The 24,008-nt window shown below is 36.8% G+C and overlaps 1 protein-coding gene across 4 annotated transcripts in view; it reads left to right on the top strand.

Annotated features, from left to right (window-relative positions):
* LOC144215511 (autism susceptibility gene 2 protein homolog) overlaps positions 1–24,008 on the top strand; it is a 201,059-nt gene that overhangs the window by 98,951 nt on the left and 78,100 nt on the right. For all 4 annotated transcript variants that reach the window (XM_077744492.1, XM_077744493.1, XM_077744490.1 and 1 more), the window contains exons 4-5: positions 8,606–8,635; positions 19,959–19,988. In XM_077744492.1, coding sequence (XP_077600618.1) covers positions 8,606–8,635; positions 19,959–19,988 — 60 coding nt within the window. The remainder of the gene's footprint in view (positions 1–8,605; positions 8,636–19,958; positions 19,989–24,008) is intronic.

The following is a 24,008-nucleotide window of genomic DNA, read 5'->3' as shown; positions in this document are numbered from 1 at the left end:
GCAATAATTACAAAGCAGGGGGTGAGGAACCAATTATTCAGTCTACTTTGTGTGCATATGCTTGTACGCAAATTCCATGCCAAGTACTGTTCCAATCAAACAAGGGCCTATAAATATATAGTATGTTATTCCATTGGTGATAATGGTAAATAACATTCACACTAGCAAAAAAAAAACATTTTTAAGAGTTAAAAAAATGCTAAGAATGAGTGTGAAATATACTTTTTAAAATAGGCTGCACTTGTCATTTCTACGTTAACATTTTGCTCATTACCGCTTAGCCCTATGATTTATTTTATTAACTAGAAATCCATATATGCAATAGTTTATTAACGATAATGTAAACGTTTTTGATAGAGGAATAGTCGTACTTATACAACTTGCAAAAATGCACGATAATTACAATTTGATTTCCAAAAAATAAGTCACTGGACATTTTAGTGATGGCTATGGAAGAAAAATAGGAAAAACAAGTGTCTACCTTCATTAGGACAAAAGGCGGGTGAGCAGTAGAGCTTCTGACAAGCCCTTAACGCCTCATTGTCCCTGTTCTCAAGTTTCATGATTTCTCTGGCTCTCATTAAAAGGAGAGTTGTCGCCCGTCACCAGGCGCTAACTCGTTATCTCCTCAACAGTTTAAAATGCTGTAATTATTCCAACATTTCTCCTCGCCAGCTGCTAATTGCCGCACATTGCACTTGATCATGAGCTGGCCTTTTGTGGTTTAATTTGTGCAAATATGTTCACTGTTTGGAACCATTGAGCTTGAAAAGTGAGATTGAAGGAGTTTCCACACCCTTTTGCTTGTAACTAAACAGATTTTTTAAATAGATATCATCATAATTTTATCATAGGCAATCTGTATGGATACACTATAATATAATTTGCTACCCAAATCACATTCTTTTTGTATGGGTATAGTGTAATTTTAGCATTTATACAAACAATAGCCTTTTTTTCTGTATATAAACACATTTATAATTTGAGAAACAATATACTGCTCTCATCTATTTGTTTTTTAATAAATATTCAGGCACGTTTGAATTCTTAAATATGGTGGTCTAACCATGTTGGGAAAAAGTTTTGTTTAGCATGGCATTTAAAATGGGAATATCATAATTGTTGTTGAATGTTTTATTTGCTGTTATTATTTAAATTAAATTATGATTAAAAAAACACAAACAAGAATACTGTAAAGGCGTTCCGTAAAAATACTGTAAAGGCGTTCCGTAAAAATACTGCAAAAGGCGTTCCGTAAAAATATTGTAAAGGTGTTCCGTAAAAATACTGCAAAAGGCGTTCCGTAAAAATACTGTAAAGGCATTCCGTAAAAACTGTAAAGGTGTTCCGTAGAAATACTGCAAAAGTGTTCCGTAAAAATACTGCAAAGGTGTTCCGTAAAAATACTGCAAAAGTGTTCCGTAAAAATACTGCAAAAAGGCGTTCTTTAAAAACATTGTAAAGGTGTTCCGTAAAAGTACTGTAAAGGCGTTCTGTAAAAATACTGTAAAGGCGTTCCGTAAAATTACCGTAAAGGTGTTCCGTAAAATACTGTAAAGGCATTCCGTAAAAATACTGTGAAGACATTCCTTAAAAATACTGTAGAAATGTTTCGTAAAAATTCTGTAACATTGTTCCGTAAAAATACCGTAAATGTATTCCGTAAAATTACTGTAAAGGTGTTCCATAAAAATACTGTAAATGCGTTCCGTAAAAATATTGTAAATGCGTTCAGTAAAATACTGTAAAGGCATTCCGTAAAAATACTATAATATGTGTTCAAGCGGGATTTTTTTGTTGTCCAATTGTTGCTCTCCGTCTTTCAGCGTTGATCTCTTCAGCCAAAAGCCAATAAGCAGCCTGTGTTTTTTTGATACTGGATAAATTGAGGTTGAGTCTAGTCCTGCGATTTGAGGTTAAATTGACTCAACAAATATATATTAGTACAATATGATCTACCCTTGAGGGGATTCCAAAATTGCATAGCTTCCAAACTTGTATACCGCAGATATTTATTTAACTATTTCTCTGTCTGCATCCTGTATTTCATTCTCTGGGGATTACATTAAACGACACGGTAAAATTCCAGGACAGGGTCCCAGGAGTATTATAAAAAAAAAAAAAATCTGTTTTCAGTTGTTCTGGTTTCTGTTTCGGTCAGAGGATATAGTGGATTTAGGTGTGTGTCTGTGTGTTTAAAATTTGCAGAGATACAGAAGAATAAAATCTATTGTCACGTTCTGGTAGATTTAAAATCAGTCTTTTATCTGCAAGCCTTGAAGAGTCAACGTGGTAAATCTTTTAAAACAGCGAGAAGCCAGTTTAGAGCTACTGTTAGGCAAAGAGATGACTTTTATCAAAGAAAATAGCTATGAACAACTCATACAAGGCCAGTCAGCTATTGTCAATGAAAAGCTGACCTATTATTGGTTCACAAACTATGTTTCTATGGAATGTCTTAACATTTTCATAGTCCAATTTCATACTAGACAAGGTTAAAGCACTGACACTTTTCCTTGAATGGATTGGAATGCACAAATATACAGGATTAAATAAGAAAGAAGAAAAATGACGAAATTTAAGCTAAGTTCGTACTTCTGGTAGGTCAAGAAGCCCTGTTGCTAACATCCCATGATTTTGAACTTGTATTGCTTTTTCCATTTAAAAGATCAGAGGCTTTTTTAATCTTACCAGAAACGTGTTATCTGTATATCAGTAGAAAAAAAAACTTTAAACTCGAGCCAAATCTGGACCTAGAGTTCTTTATTTGTTTCTTATCACTAAGTCAAAGATAGCAATAATGTCAGCTGATAAGTAAAGGAGAAATAAACACAGCACATGCATTCATCTTAAGTATTAAATTGAGTGCTTGATTCATTTCCATGCTCGTGTTACTTCTGATTTTACCGGTATTATTAACAAGACTAGCTTCAGTGTTCACGCTCAAACTTGATTGGGCACGGATTCAGCAAAAAAAAAAAAAAAATGTCGGCCTGTGACGAATGTTATACATGAGAAAGATGCTGGAACGTAATTTAAAATGTCCCCTTTTTTACAAGCTCAATGAAAAACGCACCATTTGTTCTTCACTAGAGTTTCAGAGAAAGACGGCAAGATAAATGAGGGAACGTGTCATCTGTTTTTTATTAGATTGTTAAAGATAAATCTAATTTTATTTTGAGCTAATGCAAGGAACACTATCTGCCATTGACCGAGAGTGTCTTATGACTAACTTGACGTACTTTGCTCAGCAGTCTTGTGGTTTTTAGTCGGCTGATTCAGTTCAGACAGCAAGCCGACTTGAAGAAACAGGTGAAGCATTTTAGCTTTTGAATTGAAACAGTCAACATTATTGTTAAATATAATCAATAGGCGATGCTATAATACGCATGAACATCAAGCAAGTACAATGCTACTTTTGATTTTGTGTATTCAGTTGTACTACTGTATTCATTAACTATTGTCAGCACTTTTCTACACGGATGATTTTTGCAGTGCTTTCACCTATGGCAAGGGTGTCAGACTCGGGTTGGTTCGCGAGCCACATTAATGTCAACTCGGTTTCATATGAGCCGGACTATTTTAGATATAATATTTAGATTTGTTTTTTTTATAAATGATTAAAAGAACTGGATTAAAAGCCCTGAATATTCAGTTTTTTATATATCTAAAACTAGGTTTATTTTTAGCTTTTTTTAATATATTTTAGATTTTACAAAATTATTTTTGAACTAAAAACATTGAAAAAAATCATTAAAAAATTACAATTATTGATTTAAAAGGTGAAAAATCAGGAAATTTAATATACATCAATACTCTTCATTTTAATTTCATCCTAAAACAGAAATTTGGCACTCATGATTTACTTTCTCGGGCCGTACAAAATGATGTGGCGGGCCAGATTTGGCCCCTGGCCCTCCACTTTGACAACTTATGGTTAAAAAGAACAAAAACAATGCAAGTAGCCCTAAGTAAGTTTCTTCCAGAGAGTGTCCACATACACCCTTAGAAATAGGTTGACCAAAAGGGTTTTGGAGTAGAGATGCTACTTCTCTAAATGGACAGGATGAGGTGGCCTGGGGATTTAATTAGAATACCTGCTGGGCTCATCTTTCGTGTTGTGTTCCTGGCACCTCCTACTGGGAGAAGGTCTTAGGGTCGATCCAGTACACGCTGGGGAGACTATGTCTCTAGGCTGGCCTGGGAACGTGTCGGGATCCCCTTGGAACAGCTGGACAAAGTGGTTGGGGAGAGGAAAATCTGGGATTCCCTGCTGAGGCTGCTGCACTCATGACCCGACCTCAGTTAAGCAGGAGAAGATGGGAGGGATTGTCTTCTGATTTTTCAATTCTTTATTTTTAGGGTGGGGGGCATTTCAAATGAATACTACACTTCAGAAAACTTGGCCTTCTTTGTCGTTATGAGTTTAAAAGCTGTGCTAATTCATCAACATCTAATTGATTGGATTTACCCCAGCATCCTTCTTCTGTAGTGGTTGAGTTGTGCATTCATCCGACATGTTTGAACTGCAGACAGGATTAAAATAGCTCCAGACTTAATGCACATGCACAGCCAACCCCGTGCTGTTTGTTAAATTCCACGCAGCTGATCGCCAGAGTTCTCCCCTGTGATTCCCTTTTGTTTCCCTGGTTCCTCAACTGCCTCTTCCTTTTGCTGGCACATCCTCATTTCAATTGAATTAATTGCGTTCTCATTGTCTGGGAGAAACCTCAGAAGGGCTTTGAAAAGAGAAGTTACGTTTAAAGAATAAGAGCGACCAGGGGACCAAAGTGTAGCTCGTCAAGCGTAGGGCGTCACCGCTTACCTTAGAGGCAGAAGTCATCATGACTCTAGTTCAGACATGGGAAATCTACGGCCCGCGGGCCGCATCCGACCCGTTAGGCTCTTTAATCCGGCCCGCCGACGTTGTCCAATTTTTAAATTTATTTGTTTATTTTTCCCCAAGATGGCGCCGTCACGCGGAAGCCAGTGGCAGTATCTCTGTCCACTCTTATTAGTTTTTTTTGTGTGTTTTACAGACCCTCTATCTTTTTTTAAATTACATTTTAATATTTCTTAATACATTCCTTCTTACTTGACTTTGTACTTTATGCTTTTTACCTTATTGATGAGTATGTTAATACTTTAGTCCTTTTTATCTGTTTATATTTCAAATGTACTGTTAACGGATGCACTTTTTTATATGTATCGTATCTTGTGCTGACCCCGCCCATCTTTCAAATTTTTAAAGTCAATGTGGACCCCGGGCTGAAAAGTTTGCCCACCCTTGTTCTAGTTGTAGTATACTGTATTTTGTGTCATTTCTTTAAAAAGAGCCAGAGGGCTGTACGTTTTTTTTTAATTCTTAAATGAATTCCAAAGGTAGAAAGGGCAAGGATCTAGTCTTTCAGTCTTTAACCGTGGTCTCAACCCTTTCAATTATGAAGCATTACAAGACTCTTCCCGTGCAATATTCATGCCACGGGAGATCCCTTCTTCAGATGTCTTGGGTTGCTGTTGCTGTAAGTCGAGATAAACACTTGCTGAGGTGTTACAGCTAGACACCTACCTCTATTCATCAATGTCACAGCCCGAGTAGTCAATAATTCAAAGCTGGGCGGTAATGAGCTCCCCACAGGCTGTGTCCCAGAGGAGGGCCTCCCACCCCCTTATGTCGCTGCTGTAATGTAGTTATATCTCATGTCAGCTTTCAAATCAATTACATTTCTATGTGACGGCTGTGTAATTCAAACTTTTTGGTAGGCCAACATAGTGTGAAAACATTTTTTTGCAACTTCGTAATGCAAAAGAAGAAAATGAAAACTTTAAATAATTGCGTTAAAAAAAATGGGTGCTCGGACGTTTGGTCGCCGGACTTTTGGTCGCCGGACTTTTGGTCGCCTGTCTTTTGGTCGCCTGTCTTTTGGTCGCCGGTCTTTTGGTCGCCGGTCTTTTGGTCGCCGGTCTTTTGGTCGCCGGTCTTTTGGTCGCCGGTCTTTTGGTCGCCGGTCTTCTGGTCGCCGGTCTTCTGGTCGCCGGTCTTTTGGTCGCCGGTCTTTTGGTCGCCGGTCTTTTGGTCGCCGGTCTTTTGGTCGCCGGTCTTTTGGTCGCCGGTCTTTTGGTCGCCGGTCTTTTGGTCGCCGGTCTTTTGGTCGCCGGTCTTTTGGTCACCAGTATTTTGGTTGTAGGTTTTTTTTTGTCGATAAGTCTAACTGGCACTCAAGTCATAGGTCATCTTTTTGGCTTACTTTCCTATTTTTTTTCCCTTAAAATTTCTTTCCTATTTATACAGACCTTCGTCCCTCTCCCTGCTCTCTGTCTCAGTATCTTTTATGTTAACAGCCTTTTATTTTCCTGCAGTTGCTGAGCCACTGGGTGCACATCTACAATCTTGCCTTTCATTTCATGCTTGTGGAAATGGATGTTTTACTGCCTTCATTAAAGCATGCAGCAGTCAGTGCCGTGTTTTCCCTCTGAAGTTTAGCTCCATGAACCTCGCCATTAGAGGACATTATAGCCCTAGATTTCAGGACACAGTGGAACATTGTATAATTTGATTAGTGTTATTAATCAAATGGAATTCCGCTTACCATTTCCTTCCCACCTTGGCCCCTCACTACATCTTTTTATTTCTGCTTTCCTATTTCTTCTTTCCCTTCCTTCTTTCTTCTCTCTATCACTCATTCTCAGTGTTAGTTTTATGGTTTACTGTATTAAAATGGTTCCCCATAACGAGTTTTGTAAGACAATCTTCTGAAAACAGTAATATTACTGTTTTAAAAATGTGTTACTTGTATTGCATTTCTAGTAATAATAGTCCTGATACTGACTTTTCTGATCAATTAAATTTTTTTAAAGATATGTTTTGCCAATTCTGATCCAATGTCAGCTATTTTAAAAATAATGCTAAATATAATCTGACCAGTAAATGATAAATCACTGTTCGTATTCAAGTCAAGAAATGTTTTGTTTACGATATTTACACAATCACCGTTTATTCTTAGTAACCTGTTAATGATAGACCTGAAAACATGTGACTACCAGATCAGATCCCAACTTGTAAACAAATATTATATTAAAAAAATAGTCATATTCGATCAAGACATCACTAATTGCTAAGCCTAAAAGATATAATTTCCCCTAAAGGAATTCCATCATTAAGAAAAAATATTTTTCTTATAAAAACACCATTGTTAAAGTAGGAAAAAATAACTAACTATAATTACTTACTATATAAATCAATAAATTCATGTAAGGCACTAGTATTTTTAAAAGTAATATGCAATTTCTAATATGTTACTTTGAATAACAACTGTTCATGATGCAACTATTTCGATTGACAAAATACCTTGGCCTTTTCCTATTAAAAACAATGATTTACCACTTGTTTTTCCTTCCCCCTTTTCCAGCCCCACTTGTCTCTAAGCCATGCACCTCCCTTTCATAGCCAGAGACATAAATCAATTGAGATGAAAGTTCCATAATTGTGCTTGCTAGGAGGGATTTGAGCAAAATTGCGCTATGAATTTTTTAAAGGATTTTTTTTTTTAAATGCGAGCAACCCAACGGGATTTAGGCGGCGTAGGTAGGTGAGGCCACAAGGATTTATGAGCTTAGATTATTCATTACTGAAGTAATTTTCCTGCAAATGATAGTGTGTGGGACTGGGGCTCCGTTTGAGCCCATCTAATCTTTAGCTCCGCCTGTGATTCCCAGTAATTGATTGTTCACATTAAATTCAAGGGTCAGTACACACTTTAATTTCATTGCAGTGGATACTTTTGTTTGGCTTGTTATGACCATAGTACAGCATTACAGTAAAATGAACATTTCAGTACCAAGATTTTTGGTGTGTATTTCAGTACACACCCTAGTTTTACATATTCCGGTACCGTATTTTCACGACTATAAGGCGCACTTAAAAGTCTTAAATTTTCTCCAAAATAGACAGTGCGCCTTATAATCCAGTGCACCTTATATATGGAAAAAACTGAAAACCAAAAAGGAAAAACCACCACTGTCGGATATTAAAAATACATAAACGCCTGAACTGAAAGAATACTGTTAAATATGCAGATGCCATCTTAGTTTACAACATCTTCCATCATATAGCTCCTCCCCCACTGCAAGATTTTATACAAAAAAATCCAAAACATCAACAATGGCTGGCTCTAGAGGTGACTGTGTAGTGAGTGCTTCTTACCTGGAAGTCAATAGCAATTACCGTATTATCACGACTATAAGGCGCACTTAAAAGTCTTAAATTTTCTCCAAAATAGACAGTGCGCTTTATAATACAGTGCACCTTCTATATGGAAAAAATTTCATTCATTGAGGGTGCTCCTTATAATGCGCTGCGCCTTATAGTCGTGAAAATACGGTACTTGGAATTGAATAGCAAAGTAAGTATGAACATATCATAACAAGGTTTGAATTTCCTGTTGGTATTACTGTGACATAGATTTCTTTATTCTATATTTAATGTCATGCTGTCATTTTGTTTCATAAGCATGTTTTCCTCCATCCGTGATCTTATCGCCATTGTCATGTTCACCTTATGTTCAGTACAAAATGGCTGATATTCTTTCTTTCTCCATCTCCTTAGGTGCCGCCAGCGTCGGTGACCCTCCTCAAGGTTAGTGCGTCCACAATGCCAAGTTTCATTTTGAATCTTGCCTAGCCTCCACTCAATTTTACAGCTCAGTAGTTTGAGAAGCAATGTGGGTAAATCTGCTGCTAGAAAAAGAAAGATAGTGTTCTCAGGCGTCAGTGAGAGAGGTATAAAAAAAATGGCGGGCCCTGTCACCAGTTGAAGTGGATCTCATTCCTACCGTAATATTATCGTATTTTCACGACTATAAGGCGCACTGTATTATAAGGCGCACTGTATTAGAAGGTGCACTGTATTATAAGGCGCACTGTCTATTTTGGACAAAATTTAAGACTTTTAAGTGTGCCTTATGGTCGTGAAAATATGGTAATTGCTATTGACTTCCAGGTATGAACCACTCACTACACGGTCACCTCTAGAGGCAGCCATTGTTGATGTTTTTGATTTTTTTTGTATAAAATTTTTCAGTGGGGGAGGACCTATATGATGGAAGATTTTGTAAACTAAGATGGCATCTGCATATTTAACAGTATTGTTTCAGTTCAGGCGTTTGTGTTTTTTTAAATATCCGACAGTGGTGGTTTTTCGTTTTTGGTTTTCTGTTTTTTCCATATATAAGGCGCACTGTCTATTTTGGGGAAAATGTAAGACTTTTAAGTGCGCCTTATAGTCGTGAAAATACGGTATCCTAAGACAATCGCTCACTTTGCATCATGCCAAATCTAGGTTTCACTTAAAAACATGAAAATATATATCATAACTGTATAGCTTGCTACATGCTCCAGTCAAAGTAGTTTAGGGAGTAAATGATGCTGAGAAAATATTTCAGTTTTAAACACAACATTTGATGACCAAATAATATTGCGTTCCAAGAAAGAGCTGTTAACTGTTATATTGACTCATTGTAAATTTACCTGGCAACTAAAGGTGTAATTTTCCATGAAAGATTGAGTAATACATTCCTCAGTTAATTATATTGTTCTGCCAAAAGGTCTATGCCAAATAATCATCAAGCTCTAGACCTGAAATGAAGCTTGACTGATGTGGGTGGTGCGTTGAAGATCAGGCAGTATAAAAAGAGAGAAAAGTTTGTCCTGGGCCCTCTAAAGAGATTCAGTGTGACCAATCGAGGTGAAGTGGATGAATGAGGCCATTCACCGGGCATAATGAAAGAACTCCTGCTGGGCTCTAAATGAGGGTGGACCCATCTGCACCACATAGGCGTGCACAAACCAGTGACCTTGAAAATTACCCAGGAAGCACTTTGGGATAGTTACCCCAGCAACAGGGTAGGGTTCGCATGGTAACCAGGCCCTTCACTCAGTGTCTGGCAGTTTCTTGAACAGAGCAAAGCTTTTAGTGCATTGAAACAACTCGACGTGAAATCTAACTGGAAGGACATCCCAATAGGAAGATTATTTGTTATGTCATGGGAAGGTTTCTTGGCCCGAGAAAGTTACTGATTCCAACAACTTCCTGTTCTCAAGCTAGAACCTGAACCAGTCAATTGCCAATGGTAGTCTAAGCGGTGTTTCTAAGGACTTTGTTCTACGAAGCAATGGCCATAGTCAACAGTCCCACACAGATAACTAGATAGATAACTTCAGCAACCCCAGAACTGTCACCAACTCAATGGAACAAAGAGTTATCTTGTACAGTTTTTGGCCTAGTACTTCTGAAGTAGGTGGAAATGCGAGTATCTGCACAAAACTATTGCCTAGCAGCAATGGCACACCATGGGGAGCGGCTCGAGAGGCATATGTGGCTCTTTCCATGGATCAACATGGCTCTCCACTAACCTGTGAGGTAAAATATAGAAATGACTAGTTAGAGAGCCGAGTCCCGAATGCACCAATAGGAGCGTCATGGCGACACTGTAACCTTGAGACTAGCGGTAGCAACACTTTAATCCTAATTTAGTTTTTCATGACTTATCTCATTAATAAAGATTGATTAGCAACAGCATAATGATGTTGTCAAAAGAAAGCAGAGACTTATTGTGATTAAAAAGTGGTGAAATGACAATATATTTTTTTAAATCGCACATTTTCATATATTTTTACTTTTAAATTCTGAGAATGTCTCTTTAGATATAACATTAGAAAATAAGAATAGTTTATGGCTCTCTCTTTCAAAAAAGTTCCCGACCCCTGCCATAAAAGAACCTGGAAGTTGATGACATCATGTCAGACATTGATGAAATCCCGCCTAAATGAAGACCTTGGATCGGCAATTGTTAATTAGTTTCAGGTGTCTCAGAAGATCTACTAGACAGTTTGAGGAGTCTGTAAAACATAGCTTTCTGACTTACCAGATGGAAGAAATTCCTCACTCCTGGGGCACTGGATATTAAGTTTACAAGGATTCCCAAGCATCCGGCCCGTTGCATTGTAACTGTGTTATTTGGCTTAATATATTCAGTCTCAATGAGCCAGAGACATGCAGGTCATTGAAGTTCTATTCCCATCGCCGGTTCCCCTCACGGAACTTTTGACAGCATGAAATGACAATCCGCCCCTGCATGCATCTCCCACGTCAAAGAGTAATGAGATTGTGCTGCTGGAAATATTACTACAAAGCATCAGGCCCACACTCGCTTCTGACTCTACCTTCAAACAGTACTGCCTGCCAAGCTTGCCTCCCTGCGAGGAAATAGAAGCCTACAAAAAAACAATCAAAATCAGAGGCAAAGAAATAGCAAGGGAAGCTCCCCCGTGCAGACACGAACATACACACTAAGGCCTTTTATAGTAGGAGTGATTAGAAATCTGAAATCGTTTTAAAACTCTACTTTGAGTGCATTCCACAAACGAAAGCGTTGCTTCGTTTCTCGTCACTAACTGCCAGTGATCTGGTCTGTAATTGCAGACTCGTTGACAAAGCTTGTACGGCTTGGAGCTGTTTCTTAAGGTTCCTTTCAGATTTCTGACTAAAGACTAAGGAGGGAGGGGCGGGATACAGATTCTAAATCAGTACTACATATCACCTTCTAATTGCTTGGTGCATAAAAGCTAATGTGTACACTAATAGGCCTTGTGCTGGCCTAATATGATTACACGATGTGTTGTAAGCATGTGAAGAACACAGTCTTAGATCCATTTTATGTGGCGTATTTTCACGACTATAAGGCACACCGCATTATAAGGCGCACCCTCAATGAATGACATTGTTTCCATATATAAGGCGCACTGTATTAAAAGGCACACTGTCTATTTTGGAGAAAACTTAAGACTTTTAAGTGTGCCTTATAGTCGTGAAAATACAGTAATTGCTATTGACTTCCAGGTATGAAGCACTCATTACACAGTCACCTCTAGAGCCAGCCATTGTTGATGTTTTGGATTTTTTTTGTATAAAAACGTGCAGTGGGGTGGAGCTATATGATGGAAGATGTTGTAAACTAAGATGGCATCTGCATATTTAACAGTATTGTTTCAGTTCAGGCGTTTGTGTTTTTTTTAATATCCGACAGTGATGGTTTTTCGTTTTTGGTTTTCTGTTTTTTCCATATATAAGGCGCACTGGATTATAAGGCGCACTGTCTATTTTGGAGAAAATTTAAGACTTTTAAGTCCGCCTCATAGTCGTGAAAATACGGTATTTGAAATCATTCACTGAGATTTTCTGGGTAAAATTTGACAATATTGACCGTGAATCTTCTTTAATGGTATAACAAACAGTAAGCATGGATTCCGATTTGGCCTTTTTTGATTCCTTGTTGTTCATCCCTTCAAATTGGTTGCTTGCAGCTTGAAGGAATAAACAAGGGACCAGAAGAAACAGTAAAAGCATAGATTGTAAAAATCACTATTATAACAACATTAATTGATGCTGCTGAGCGCCATATGTGGTGCCATATGGTAACGTTGCCCCAAAGGCCTGCTTATAATAGACAGCCCGCAGTGGTGCACACAACTTGGCACATTTACAAACAAGGGACATCCCATTAATATGAGCCACACAGACTGAGCAAGAGACAGCGGCAGAGGGAGTGTGAGGATGGTGGAATGATGAAGTGGGGGGTGTTGGGGTTGAGTTGTTACCATTTTATAAAATGTCTTTGGTTGGCATCTTTAATATGATCTTTTGCTCTCCTCATAGTTCAAACTAGACGGCAGATTTGCAATACCTGGTTGGAAAGCTAGAGACATTTAAGCTAATCGCATGTAAAATCCTAAAATTATTTATTTTCTCTAATATGAGGTGACTCGTGATCGAGTGGTTAGCACGTTGGGCTTACAGTTCTGAGATCGAGGGTTCAATCTAAGGTTCTAAGGTGGAGTTTGCATGTTCTCCCGTTTGGTCGCCGGTCTTTTGGTGACCGTTTTTTTTTGTCGCCTGTCTTTTGGTCCCTTTTGGTCACCGGTCTTTTGGCCGCTGGTCAAATGTACTTAGATATTAAACAGTACTTAGATATTAAACAGTACGTAGATATTATACAGTACTGAGATATTAAACAGTACTTAGATATTAAACAGTACTTAGATATTAAACAGTACTTAGATATTAAACAGTACTTAGATATTATACAATACTGAGATATTAAACAGCACTTAGATATTATACAGTACTTAGATATTAAACAGTACTTAAATATTAAACAATTCTTAGATGTTTGGCAGTACTTAGATATTAAACAGTACTTAGATATTATACAGTACTGAGATATTAAACAGCACTTAGATATTATACAGTACTTAGATATTAAACAGTACTTAGATATTAAACAGTACTTAGATATTATACAATACTGAAATATTAAACAGCACTTAGATATTATACAGTACTTAGATATTAAACAGTACTTAGATATTAAACAATACTTAGATGTTTGGCAGTACTTAGATATTAAACAGTACTTAGATATTAAACAATACTTAGATGTTTAGCAGTATTTAGATATTAAACAGTACTTAGATATTAAACGGTGCTTAGATATTAAACAGTACTTAGATATTAAAGGGTGCTTAGATATTAAACAGTACTTAGATATTAAACGGTACTTAGATATTAGACGGTACTTAGATATTAAACAGTACTTAGATATTAAACAGTACTTGGATATTGAACTCTCTCTCTCTCTTAGATATTAAACTCTTCTTTAGGTATGAGTGTGTGTAATAAGGGTCGTCTTTCTCTCCAATTGTCAATGACCCTGTTGAGTTTCATTGAATATGAAGCAAAACAAAAATAACACACAGCTGTACCTCCCTGCCACAAAGGAAGGCAGCTGAGGTGCAAACCAAGTTAAGGGATACACACTCGGGGAGGAAGAGGGAAACAGATTTCCACTCTGTGATGTGCACTGATGTAGCTCCAGCTCCAGGTCAAATGCTGCCAGTGTTTTGTGTTCATCTTCATCTCGTCTCCCCTGCGCTCCTCTAAATTATTCACAGCCTGAAGATGTGCAATGTGGCTGCCTCTCTCCTTCATCCTACAGAGCTCTCTGTCTTCCTCGCTCTGCTTCATATCATTTCCAGTCTTTGTCATGTGGAGGCTTGTTCCAGAGGCAACAAACTCTTCTCACAGCGACTTTATCTCCCACTCATCTAGCATCGACTATTCACCTTTCAGCACTGCCTTAATCGCACTCACACTGCTCCTCTTATGGCTTATCATGGCTCACATGCATGTTCAAGTTGTCTAGTTGATGTAGAACACAACTGTTTTTCTTCGATTGTTATTCTACTCACGTATATACGCAATAGCTCTTACCGATGTGTTTCGGGAACTTTTCTACCTTTTATGTTTAGGAGTATTCATTTAAAAAAACTAGTGCTGATAGAAAAAACAGATCTGTTCTTTTTTTAAGGAATATTTGGAGAAGCTACCATAGCCTTATGGACCTGTTTGTCCAAAAGCTACATTTTTTAACGAGTATTTACATTCTTGGGTCATAATAAGCTTACCTCAATCTCACCTAACTTTGGGAAAACATAGAATTCCATCTTGGACTTGGTTAGGCTACATTATGTCAACAACAACAATTTAAAAAGGGTCTTAAAACCCCTACCTTAGCCTTGTTATGTGGTAATGTTAGTAATGTAAGTAGATAATCAAAATAGACCCTGCATGCCACATAATGCTTCCACTATGTTATCCATGATGTATACTAAAGTATATATATTTAAATGGTAAGTTTACCACCCAAAAAGGTACAATAAGAAACCCCTTAAAGTTTCCAATAGTGACATAATATTAACAGTCCATCTTGACAGTGTCATTAAAGTTTCAGGACATAATATTCCTTCAATGTCCCCTACAAGTAAGTTTCTTTCTTTAAAGTCAGCGCCAATTAAAACACTAGCCAATTTCATTTCACTTGGTTCTGCTCTGCAATAGCGATTCCATATTGGCTCAAATTATATCTTGCTCGGAAGCATGTTCTGAAGGACCATCTTGAACACCCTCCGATACCTTAGGCGAAAACTGAAGAGAACAGGAAGATGAGTCCACTCTTTTTGCCACAGGTCGTTCATTTGTAATTCTCTCCCATCCCCGGGATGATGTTTGATCATTGCAAAATGCAAGCAGGAGGTACAAGGAAAGGGGGGGCTCTAAGTGAACCATTCTGCTGGTTTCCTCAAACTAACTCCCCAAACCATCTACCCACCCATGCAATTGCTGTCACCCAGTATGAGGCCCCCTCTGGCCTGATGACAAGCCTAGCGTGAAACGCTTGGCTGCCCCCTTAAATTAGCAGTAGAGCCCCCCGGCGGCACATGCTTCTCATGACCAGCACACAGTGGGCTACCGCCAGATTCTTTTCATTATGACCGTGGCCTGCCAACTGCCTGGCTCCCCTTCCTCCTGTCTCCCAACACCTCCCACTACTCTTGCTTTTCTCCAATGCTCTGGCCTTAGCTCCGTTAAAAGAAAAAACAGCATCTGTAATGCTCATCATTTTACTTACAAAAGAGTGGTTGGTAAAGACACTAACACATTTTTGTGTGTTTTTGCATATTCTCCCCATTTCTTTATGGGTTTTCTCTGTGTATTCCGGTTTTGGATTGGATTGGATAACTTTATACATCCCGTATTTGGGAAATTTTGTTGTCACAGTAGCAAGAGGGTGAGAATACAGACACAGTAAAAGGCATTTTAGACATAAATAGATAGGTAATAAGTTAATTAATAAATACATGAATAAATATACAGATAAATAACCGTTTTGCTGAAATATATATATATATATATATATATATATATATATATATATATATATATATATATATATATATATATATATATATATATATATATATATATATATATATAATCACATATGTACATACACATATATATAATCACATATATCCATACACATACACATATGTATATATATATATATATATATATATATATATATATATATATATATATATATATATATATAATCACCTATATACATTCACATATATATAATCACATATATACATACACATACATATATATAATCACATATATCCATACACATACATATATATATATATATATATATATATATATATATATATATATATATATATATATATATATATATATATATATATATATATATATATATATATATATATATATATATATATATATATATATATATATATATATATATATATATATATATATATATATATATATATATATACACATACATATATATAATCACATACATATATATAATCACATATATACATACACATAGATGTAATGGAAACATGATCAAAGTGTATGCTTCTACATTTTAATGAGCTAAAGTAAAGTGTGTTGGTGAAATTTTGATTTGAAGAGTATCTTTTAATTTCTATATTTGTTGTAATCACATAAATAGTCACAAAGAGAGAGAGAGAGCCGGCATAGGAAGTGTAGAGAGTGAGAAGGAAAGCGCTGAGTGGAGTAGCAGTACAGAGCGATGCCTGGAGGCTCAATCTGTTTCTCGCTGGGCTACATCAGAGCTGTAGACAGCAGCTTGGGCCGCAGGGTAGCCTCTGCTCACTCCATCAAACTGTCAGGCATCCAACGAAGCTGCACAGGGACACTCTCTCAGATGCCCCTAGGGCCAGTTCAAGTCAACATCCCATTTCCTTTCCTCTTCGCCTAATTTCTCCTCTGCCCAACTTAAATTTCCAAATGCCCAGAGTCTGGCTGCATCACTAAGCCTGGAGAACTGTCTAAACGGTGGGAGGTGCTAAGGCATAAACATATGTCTATGTCAGAGTTGTTTGCCTCTGAAGGGAGTGCAGAAGGACTTTTTCAATTACACACCCAACTAAAGCAAGAAAATGGAAAAATATAGTTTCGTTTTTTTCCTACTACTATATCCTGTATATTCATGATACTATTCTGATATAGATGGACGAGTAGTTAGTGTGTCAGCCTTACTGTTCTGAGATTGAGGGTTCGATACCATGTCCGGTCCTTCTTGTGTGGAGTCCACTGAGATAGGCTGAAGTACCCCCTGTGACCCTTGTGAGGATAAACGATACAGAAAATGAATGAATGCTCTTATAGACCAATGGCATTACGTTTCTTAGGCTGTTTTAAATTCTTCTAGTTCTTCAGGAATCTTTAAACTATTCTTATTTTCTAATGTAATTTCTAAAATTCTCAGAATTTAAAAGTAAAAATATATGAAAAAGTGATTTTTTAATTAATTTTTTTAAATTATCTTATTTTTATCTTGCATTTCACCACTTTTTAATCACAAAAAGTCTCTGATTTCTTTTGACAACATTGTTATTCTTTGGTAATCAATCAGTATTAATGAGATGATGCATTTAGAAGAGTAATGAAAACCTAAATTATGTTTAAAGTGGTGCTAGAGCTAGTCTCAACGCCACAGTGTCGCCCTGACGCTCCTATTGGTGCATTCGTTACACTAGTAATTTCCATATTTTACCTCACAGGTTAGTGGAGAGCCATATAGATCCATGGAAAGAGCCATTCCCTATCTCTGTTCTGGTCCATCATTATGGTCTGTTTTTACAGCAGTCTTGACTGTGTTGTTATGCTACTGCAGTGAGTATGTAGGTATTTAATCTTGGAAATAAAAAGGCAGTATTTTAATTTAGTGGAGTGAGGGAAAGTAAGTCATGGAAGTCATCACATTTTACTTGTGCCACTTTCCTTGTCAGTCTTTCTGTACACGTTCTTACCTTCCCACCACATTACTGCATGGAAGTCGAGCAGAGAGCTGGCGGGCCTCGAGGCTGTTTCGGGGACTCTGGGTAATGTTAAAGTCTAGTTTGTTTGGCCCCAGGTTAATACTATGTCTGTCTTCAACTGCCTGATTTACATGGCCTCTACTGATACTTCCGATAAGTTGATCAGAGTCCAAACCAGAGGCCCAAGCCTGTTCTGGCTTATACAAAAAAATAATTTATTCCAAAGGTGTCTGCTCTTGTAGCTGTAGTTCTGTTTGAAGAGCCAAAGTTTGCCGTCCTCTGATGAAATTTAGTTCGCTGTGAAAGCCAGGCGATTTATATTCTTCAGGTCGATGTTATTTCTACGAAGAACATTTTTTTTTCTTAACCTTCGAAGCCTTACATCTCCACTGTTGTCAATATTTTCGAAATCCAGGAGCTCATTGGCTCAAGTGAGGTAATCACACTGCTTCCTATGCGGTCTGTCAATGATGTCAAGAGTCAATTGGCTGCATAGATTTAATCCTGTTAGTAAATCATCATGTTTACTCAAGGTTTCACAAGCAACTGATTACGTGAAGACACTTGATTTACATTTTGGTTTTAGTGAGCACATTCTATAAAAAAAAATGGAAATTATCTAAGTTATGGACTGTATATGTATCATATTTTTTCTACCATGACTGCAACGTTGCTTGGATAAAGTTAAGACTGCACATTTGACCATGGCAATGTTAAAATATTCATCTTTTTGGCGTTAACATAAACTGTTTTGATTTTTTTAGTGTCTGGTGTTATGCATTTGCAGTACCACTCAAATTGCAAATCCAGAAATTAGTCAGACAGTCAGCACCTTCTTTAAATGAGCTCTTACATGTTGTTTATCACACCGTGAATTACTTTAAGAATAATTTGGAAGTCTATGCTTGTAAACAGAGTTATACAGTAGTGTTTTCTGATAGTAAACAAAGTATTCCACAATGAACTGGCCTTGAAAGCACAAACCAATGGCTGGAATTTTCTACTAGTAAAAGCTAGGCTATGATAGAATCAGTTATAGTATGATGACTGTTCTATGGAGCATATGAGATTTTCTATATTTTTTAGAATATTTCTGACATCTTGGTAATTTTCAGAATATTCCGTGATGTTTATTTGCAATTAATGGTTTGAAAAATTAAAAAATAAGTTTGAATGTAAGGTATTTTGTACATTTTTTCAATTGTTTTAGCTCATAGCGTTTTAACGCCTAAACTTGTATTTTTTTTTAAACTAAAATATCCATCTTGAATAATTGACGCAAGAGAGCAAATCTATAGAGGTTAATTTTTTTTATTGCTCTATTTTAGGTTGTGTAGATTAATTTATTAATTCATTTTTCCACAATCTACTTGAATGGTTAATTAATTAAGAGAAGGTTTAAAGCAATTATTCCACTTGCCGCTCTCTTCTACGTTTTAAAGTTCTTCTGTAGTACGTTTAAGTATAAATAAGTATTAAATATTCGCCAATATCTTACTCTGCACCACTAGTCTAATAATTTTTATTTTATTTTTTACATTTCAGGTCTGTAGGCTTGACAATATACCAGTCCGATTACCACCTGCTTTAAATTCCTATCTAAATGGAAGATTTATTTTTTAACATGGCAGATAAGACCTTTTAAAGCAGCCTTGTTATTAAGTTATTTGAGCATTTTAGAGAATGAATGTCACTTAAAGATTGGTATTTGTTGGGATGGTGGGTAGGTGGATCGGTCAATACCTCACTTAATAGCCTTAAGGACACAGACAACCAAAGCACTGCGCCCTTGAGATACTATTGTCCATTTTTTTAAAGCACAGTTAAGAGGCTAAATGACGAGCAACTGCTGAATGTAAAGTCATTGAAAAAGGCTCTTTAGAAAAAGGAACTCATTGTGAAGAATGATTCACTTTTTCGTCCTTTTGTATATGTACAGAATTCAGTTTGTTACGGAAACACTACCAAATGCACTGTGTGCTTGTGTGTTCCTTTTGAAAGTTGAAAACCTCTCAGAGACTACAAGACTTTTTCTTCTGTCATTCATCCTGTGTTGTTTACTCTAAAAGCTGTCAGTGAATATGTGGTTCTACACCAAAATAACATCTGCATTGATTGAGCTGCAAGGGGAGTCTAATGAATAATTCCTTATATTTTTTCTGTCTGTTTCTTTTGTCTTACAGTGTGACAGCGAGAGTGACATCGACAACAAGGTAAGGCAGTTTTCTCGATGTTTATGGAACTCACGAAAACTAATCTAAAAGCGAAAAGTGAAATGATTTTTTTTTGTGGGGTTAGGTTTACTGTCAGTCTTACCAATTGATAAACCTACAAAAGAAAAGCTGTTTTTAAGATAAGCCTTCTTGTTTGAGAAAGAAAGTGGATTTTTTTGTTGTTTTGTTGGTTTTTTTAGGGTCCCACATATCCAAAAAATTCCCCAAGTATATATTCCAAAACTTTACTACCGTATATTAATGACTATAAGGCACACTTAAAAGTCTTAAATTTTCTTTAAAATAAACAGGGCACCTTATAATTCAGTATGATTTATTTATGGAAAAAAATATTAAAATGTGTCATTCATTGACAGTGCGCCTTATAATGTGGTGCGCCTTATAGTCGTGAAAATATGGTATACCTTCTTTTTACTCATGAGTCTGATGTAATTGTAAAGATTGCAGTACATTTTTACAATCTACAAACCTTCACCAAACTTCAAATCAATAATAAAGTCACATACTTTTTGGTTGAAGTAAATAATATTCGAATACAGCTCCAATGTACAACAAAAAACAGAATCACATTTCTTCATCCTTGCAGGAACTCTTAATTTTCACCTATAGTTGTCATATTATCAACTTTTAAATAGTTTATATTTAGAAATATGTAGTCAAGCCTTTGTGTATTTGATTAAAAGAAACTAGACAGCGTTTGGTTGGGGGTAACCACCTGGTTATAAGTTGCAATGCCTTACGGGAAGCTCACACATTCTAATTCCTTTACAATTTAGCAATTACTGCCTAGTAAATGAATGAGATAGCATGCCTAATCTCCTGTAAGCTTAGCTCCCAGTTCTGTAGAACTGGCGACAGCGTTCCCTATAAATAATACATTGATAGCAGGCGCAATTTGCATTACGTGTAGCCTGGCATGTCAATAGTCTTTTATCTCTTTATTGAAGCAGGAAAGGAGAAATGCTTGGAGCTAGTTTATGCTAGTTGCATCAGAAACCTGTCAGTCATCCTGGCTTTACTGGAGGGTTAAACAAGGAAGAGATTTGGAATTGTTTCGTTTTTTTACGCTTGTACCAGTTTCATTTACCATTGGTTTTACTTTGGCTTGATTTAGTAAAAGGTCAATGAGATTTTGGGGTTTTGATGGGCAGTGTTGTGTGACATTTTGTAAATTTGCAATTTTTCTGGTTTGTTTTAAGATCCCAAATGGTGGAAGTTAAATTGCTTGTTTATACACTTGAACAGATTGTACTGCTGGTAGTATTTGTAGAAGTTGTGAAGACTCATGTATTTAATAACGGTTCAGAGTTGGGCAGAGTTGGTAATATTTGGAAGAGGACCACAAGCATGAAATGAAATTTGAAGTAATGCAAGTGGAACTTGTGCAAGATGTGCAATAGGAACAAATATACGCCTGATTTACAAAAATAGTTCTGGCAATTCTTACCAAACAAATAGAGCATTTTTTTCATTAACTTTGGTTATTTCCAATTCCTATCCTGCATAATATAATTTCAAAACTTTCAAGGACGCTGTTAGAAGCCAGCATATAGAACTGAAACCACTAGAAATTATATCATAAGTGACATGGCATGGCTCCTTGGCTGTCATTTTATTCTTCTTAATACATATCTGAGTAATTAAGAAGCACAAAAAAATGCACTGCTAATAAAAAAGTAACACAAATTTTTGTATTAGGCATTTACACAAGTAGTGGAAAAAATATTCCCCTTCCCACGCATCTCACTTAGTTTAATTTAACCTTTGGCTTCCCTTATGTTTTCATAGTTCAATGCACTAATGTAGTTTACAATCTGGTGAATTATCAGCTTGATTCCTAGTATTTTTTTCCCTTGAATTACTTCATAGCAAATAATTGGTCAATTGCTTTGGTAAACTGTTAGTCCAAATTGATCAGATGTAACTATAAACATTATGTCATAATGTAAAGCAATATCCATAATATATGGATATGAAATGACGTAAAACTAATGGATTCTTTTCAACCTCTAATAGCTTCAAGGCTATTATCAAAGTAGTTCATGTCAGTCTCTATAAATTTCTTTTGAGAGTTACACGGACAAATAGATCAATAAAGTTATGACACATTGGCTACAGTCCTGAAAATGAGAGTTGGCTTTTTTTTGGACTTTATTAAAGAAGGATATAATAGGTTACTCTGGGAGGGAAACAACATGTGAGTAAAGGTTAAACCAGCAATGGCATTTTTCATTTATTTGGAAATATGCACTAGAGCACAACAAAAAATGATGAGAAACATGAACCAGTTGCAGAAAACTGCCGTGAAATGTTACACAAGGGTGATAAAACTGAGATTAGCTATCTCCTGATGTGTGAAAATCAAGGTAATTGAAGTGTGACAATATAGATTCTACTCACTGAAAGACAACACCTATCATTTGTTAAACCTTAGGAGTCAAGCTAGACCGGGATTGATCATTTTCTGCCAAGAAATGTCTGCTTCGACCGTATCATTCCAATGAAAACAAAGCCTCTTTCACCATTGGCTAGCAAGCCAGTGAATCTAAACTTGTGATAAAGCTCTGACTGTCCAGGCTTTCTCTTTTTGAGGAGTCATAAATTGAAATGGAGTGAAATTCATCTCTTCCCAATTTGTTCATTCACTTTCCTGAAGTGTCATTGTGCGTCCATTAGTGTCCACTTGGCCGTCCTCTTTGACTCCGACATTTTTTTCTGTAATCCATCAAATAGTACAGCAGCGGAAGGTGCCATCAGATTTATTGCAGTCACATCCCACATTTTACAATCTCAAATGGAGCTGCTTATGTATTTTCTCATGAGGCTAATTTAGTCTTTTTGGTCCTATAATGCAGTTAGTACAGGGGTGGGCAAACTTTTCGTCCCAGGGGGCCACATTGACTTTAAAAATGTGACAGATGGGCGGGGTCAGCACAGGATATGATACAAATAAAAAAGTGCATCCGTTAACAGTACATATGAAACATAAACAGAAAAAAAGACTAAAGTATTAATACACTCATCACTCATCGTTAAAGTTAAAAGTATAAAGTACAAAGTCAAGTAAAAGGGAATGTATTAAGACATTAAAATGTCATTTAAAAAAAGATAGAGGGGCTGTAAAACACGAAAAACAAATAAGGTGGATACAGCTACTGCCACTGGCTTCCGCGTGACGGCGCCATCTTGGGGGAAAAAAAAACACAGTTTGGACAACGTCGGCGGGCCGGATTAAAACGCCTAGCGGGCCGGATGTCAGGGTTAAACTGTTATTTTACTGGAAGACGAATGCTTGCGTCTTCCCTCTGTAAAGGCCCATCTTTGCCTTTTGATCAGTTTGAATTTATATTGTTCAACAAACAAGATACTTTCCAAACGGCTGTCACGCACTGCCAGTTTTTCTATGGATGGTAAAAAAATGGAGCGTCTTAATGTATCGACACAAGCGATCATCTGTCCTCATCTCTTTAATGAAATTAGATTAAGTTCACCTGGGAAAGAGCTGAGAAAGCAGAATGCCTCAGCACCTCCTTTAATCTAAAACCAATTTGCCAGTAATATTCCTTCCCCTGCAGCTTGGGATTTGCCGGCCCTGATTCAAAATGGAGGAGGATCGAGATGAGACCCGTGCTGCCTGGTAGCATTCAGTTCCCCACAGGCTCTGAGAAATTAGAACTGACACTGGCAACACGGGCCTTAATATGGAAATGTCATCCCCCTCTGCATGATTTGGACTATGTGACTCCCTTATGCTTTGGTTTCTTTATCTTCTTATTCCATCTTTCATTCAAATCGGTTATCTTAACAAGAGAACATTAAGGGAGACAAAACAACTGTGTTTATTTATACATATTTTCAGCCCTGAAAGGATTTTTAAGTCGGATTAAGATAATGCAATGAGTCAAGGTCTCAATTGAGTCCGAAGTCCAAGTTCTGCCCATTGAAGGCCACATTCTTCTATTTTTTTCGCGGTCTATACCGGATTGGGAGTGAATGGGT

The sequence above is a fragment of the Stigmatopora nigra genome, chromosome 22, assembly GCF_051989575.1.
Source record: "Stigmatopora nigra isolate UIUO_SnigA chromosome 22, RoL_Snig_1.1, whole genome shotgun sequence".
NCBI classification, from domain to species: domain Eukaryota; kingdom Metazoa; phylum Chordata; class Actinopteri; order Syngnathiformes; family Syngnathidae; genus Stigmatopora; species Stigmatopora nigra.
The sequence above is the reverse complement of the archived record's forward strand: the minus strand, read 5'-3'. Positions and strand labels throughout refer to the sequence as shown.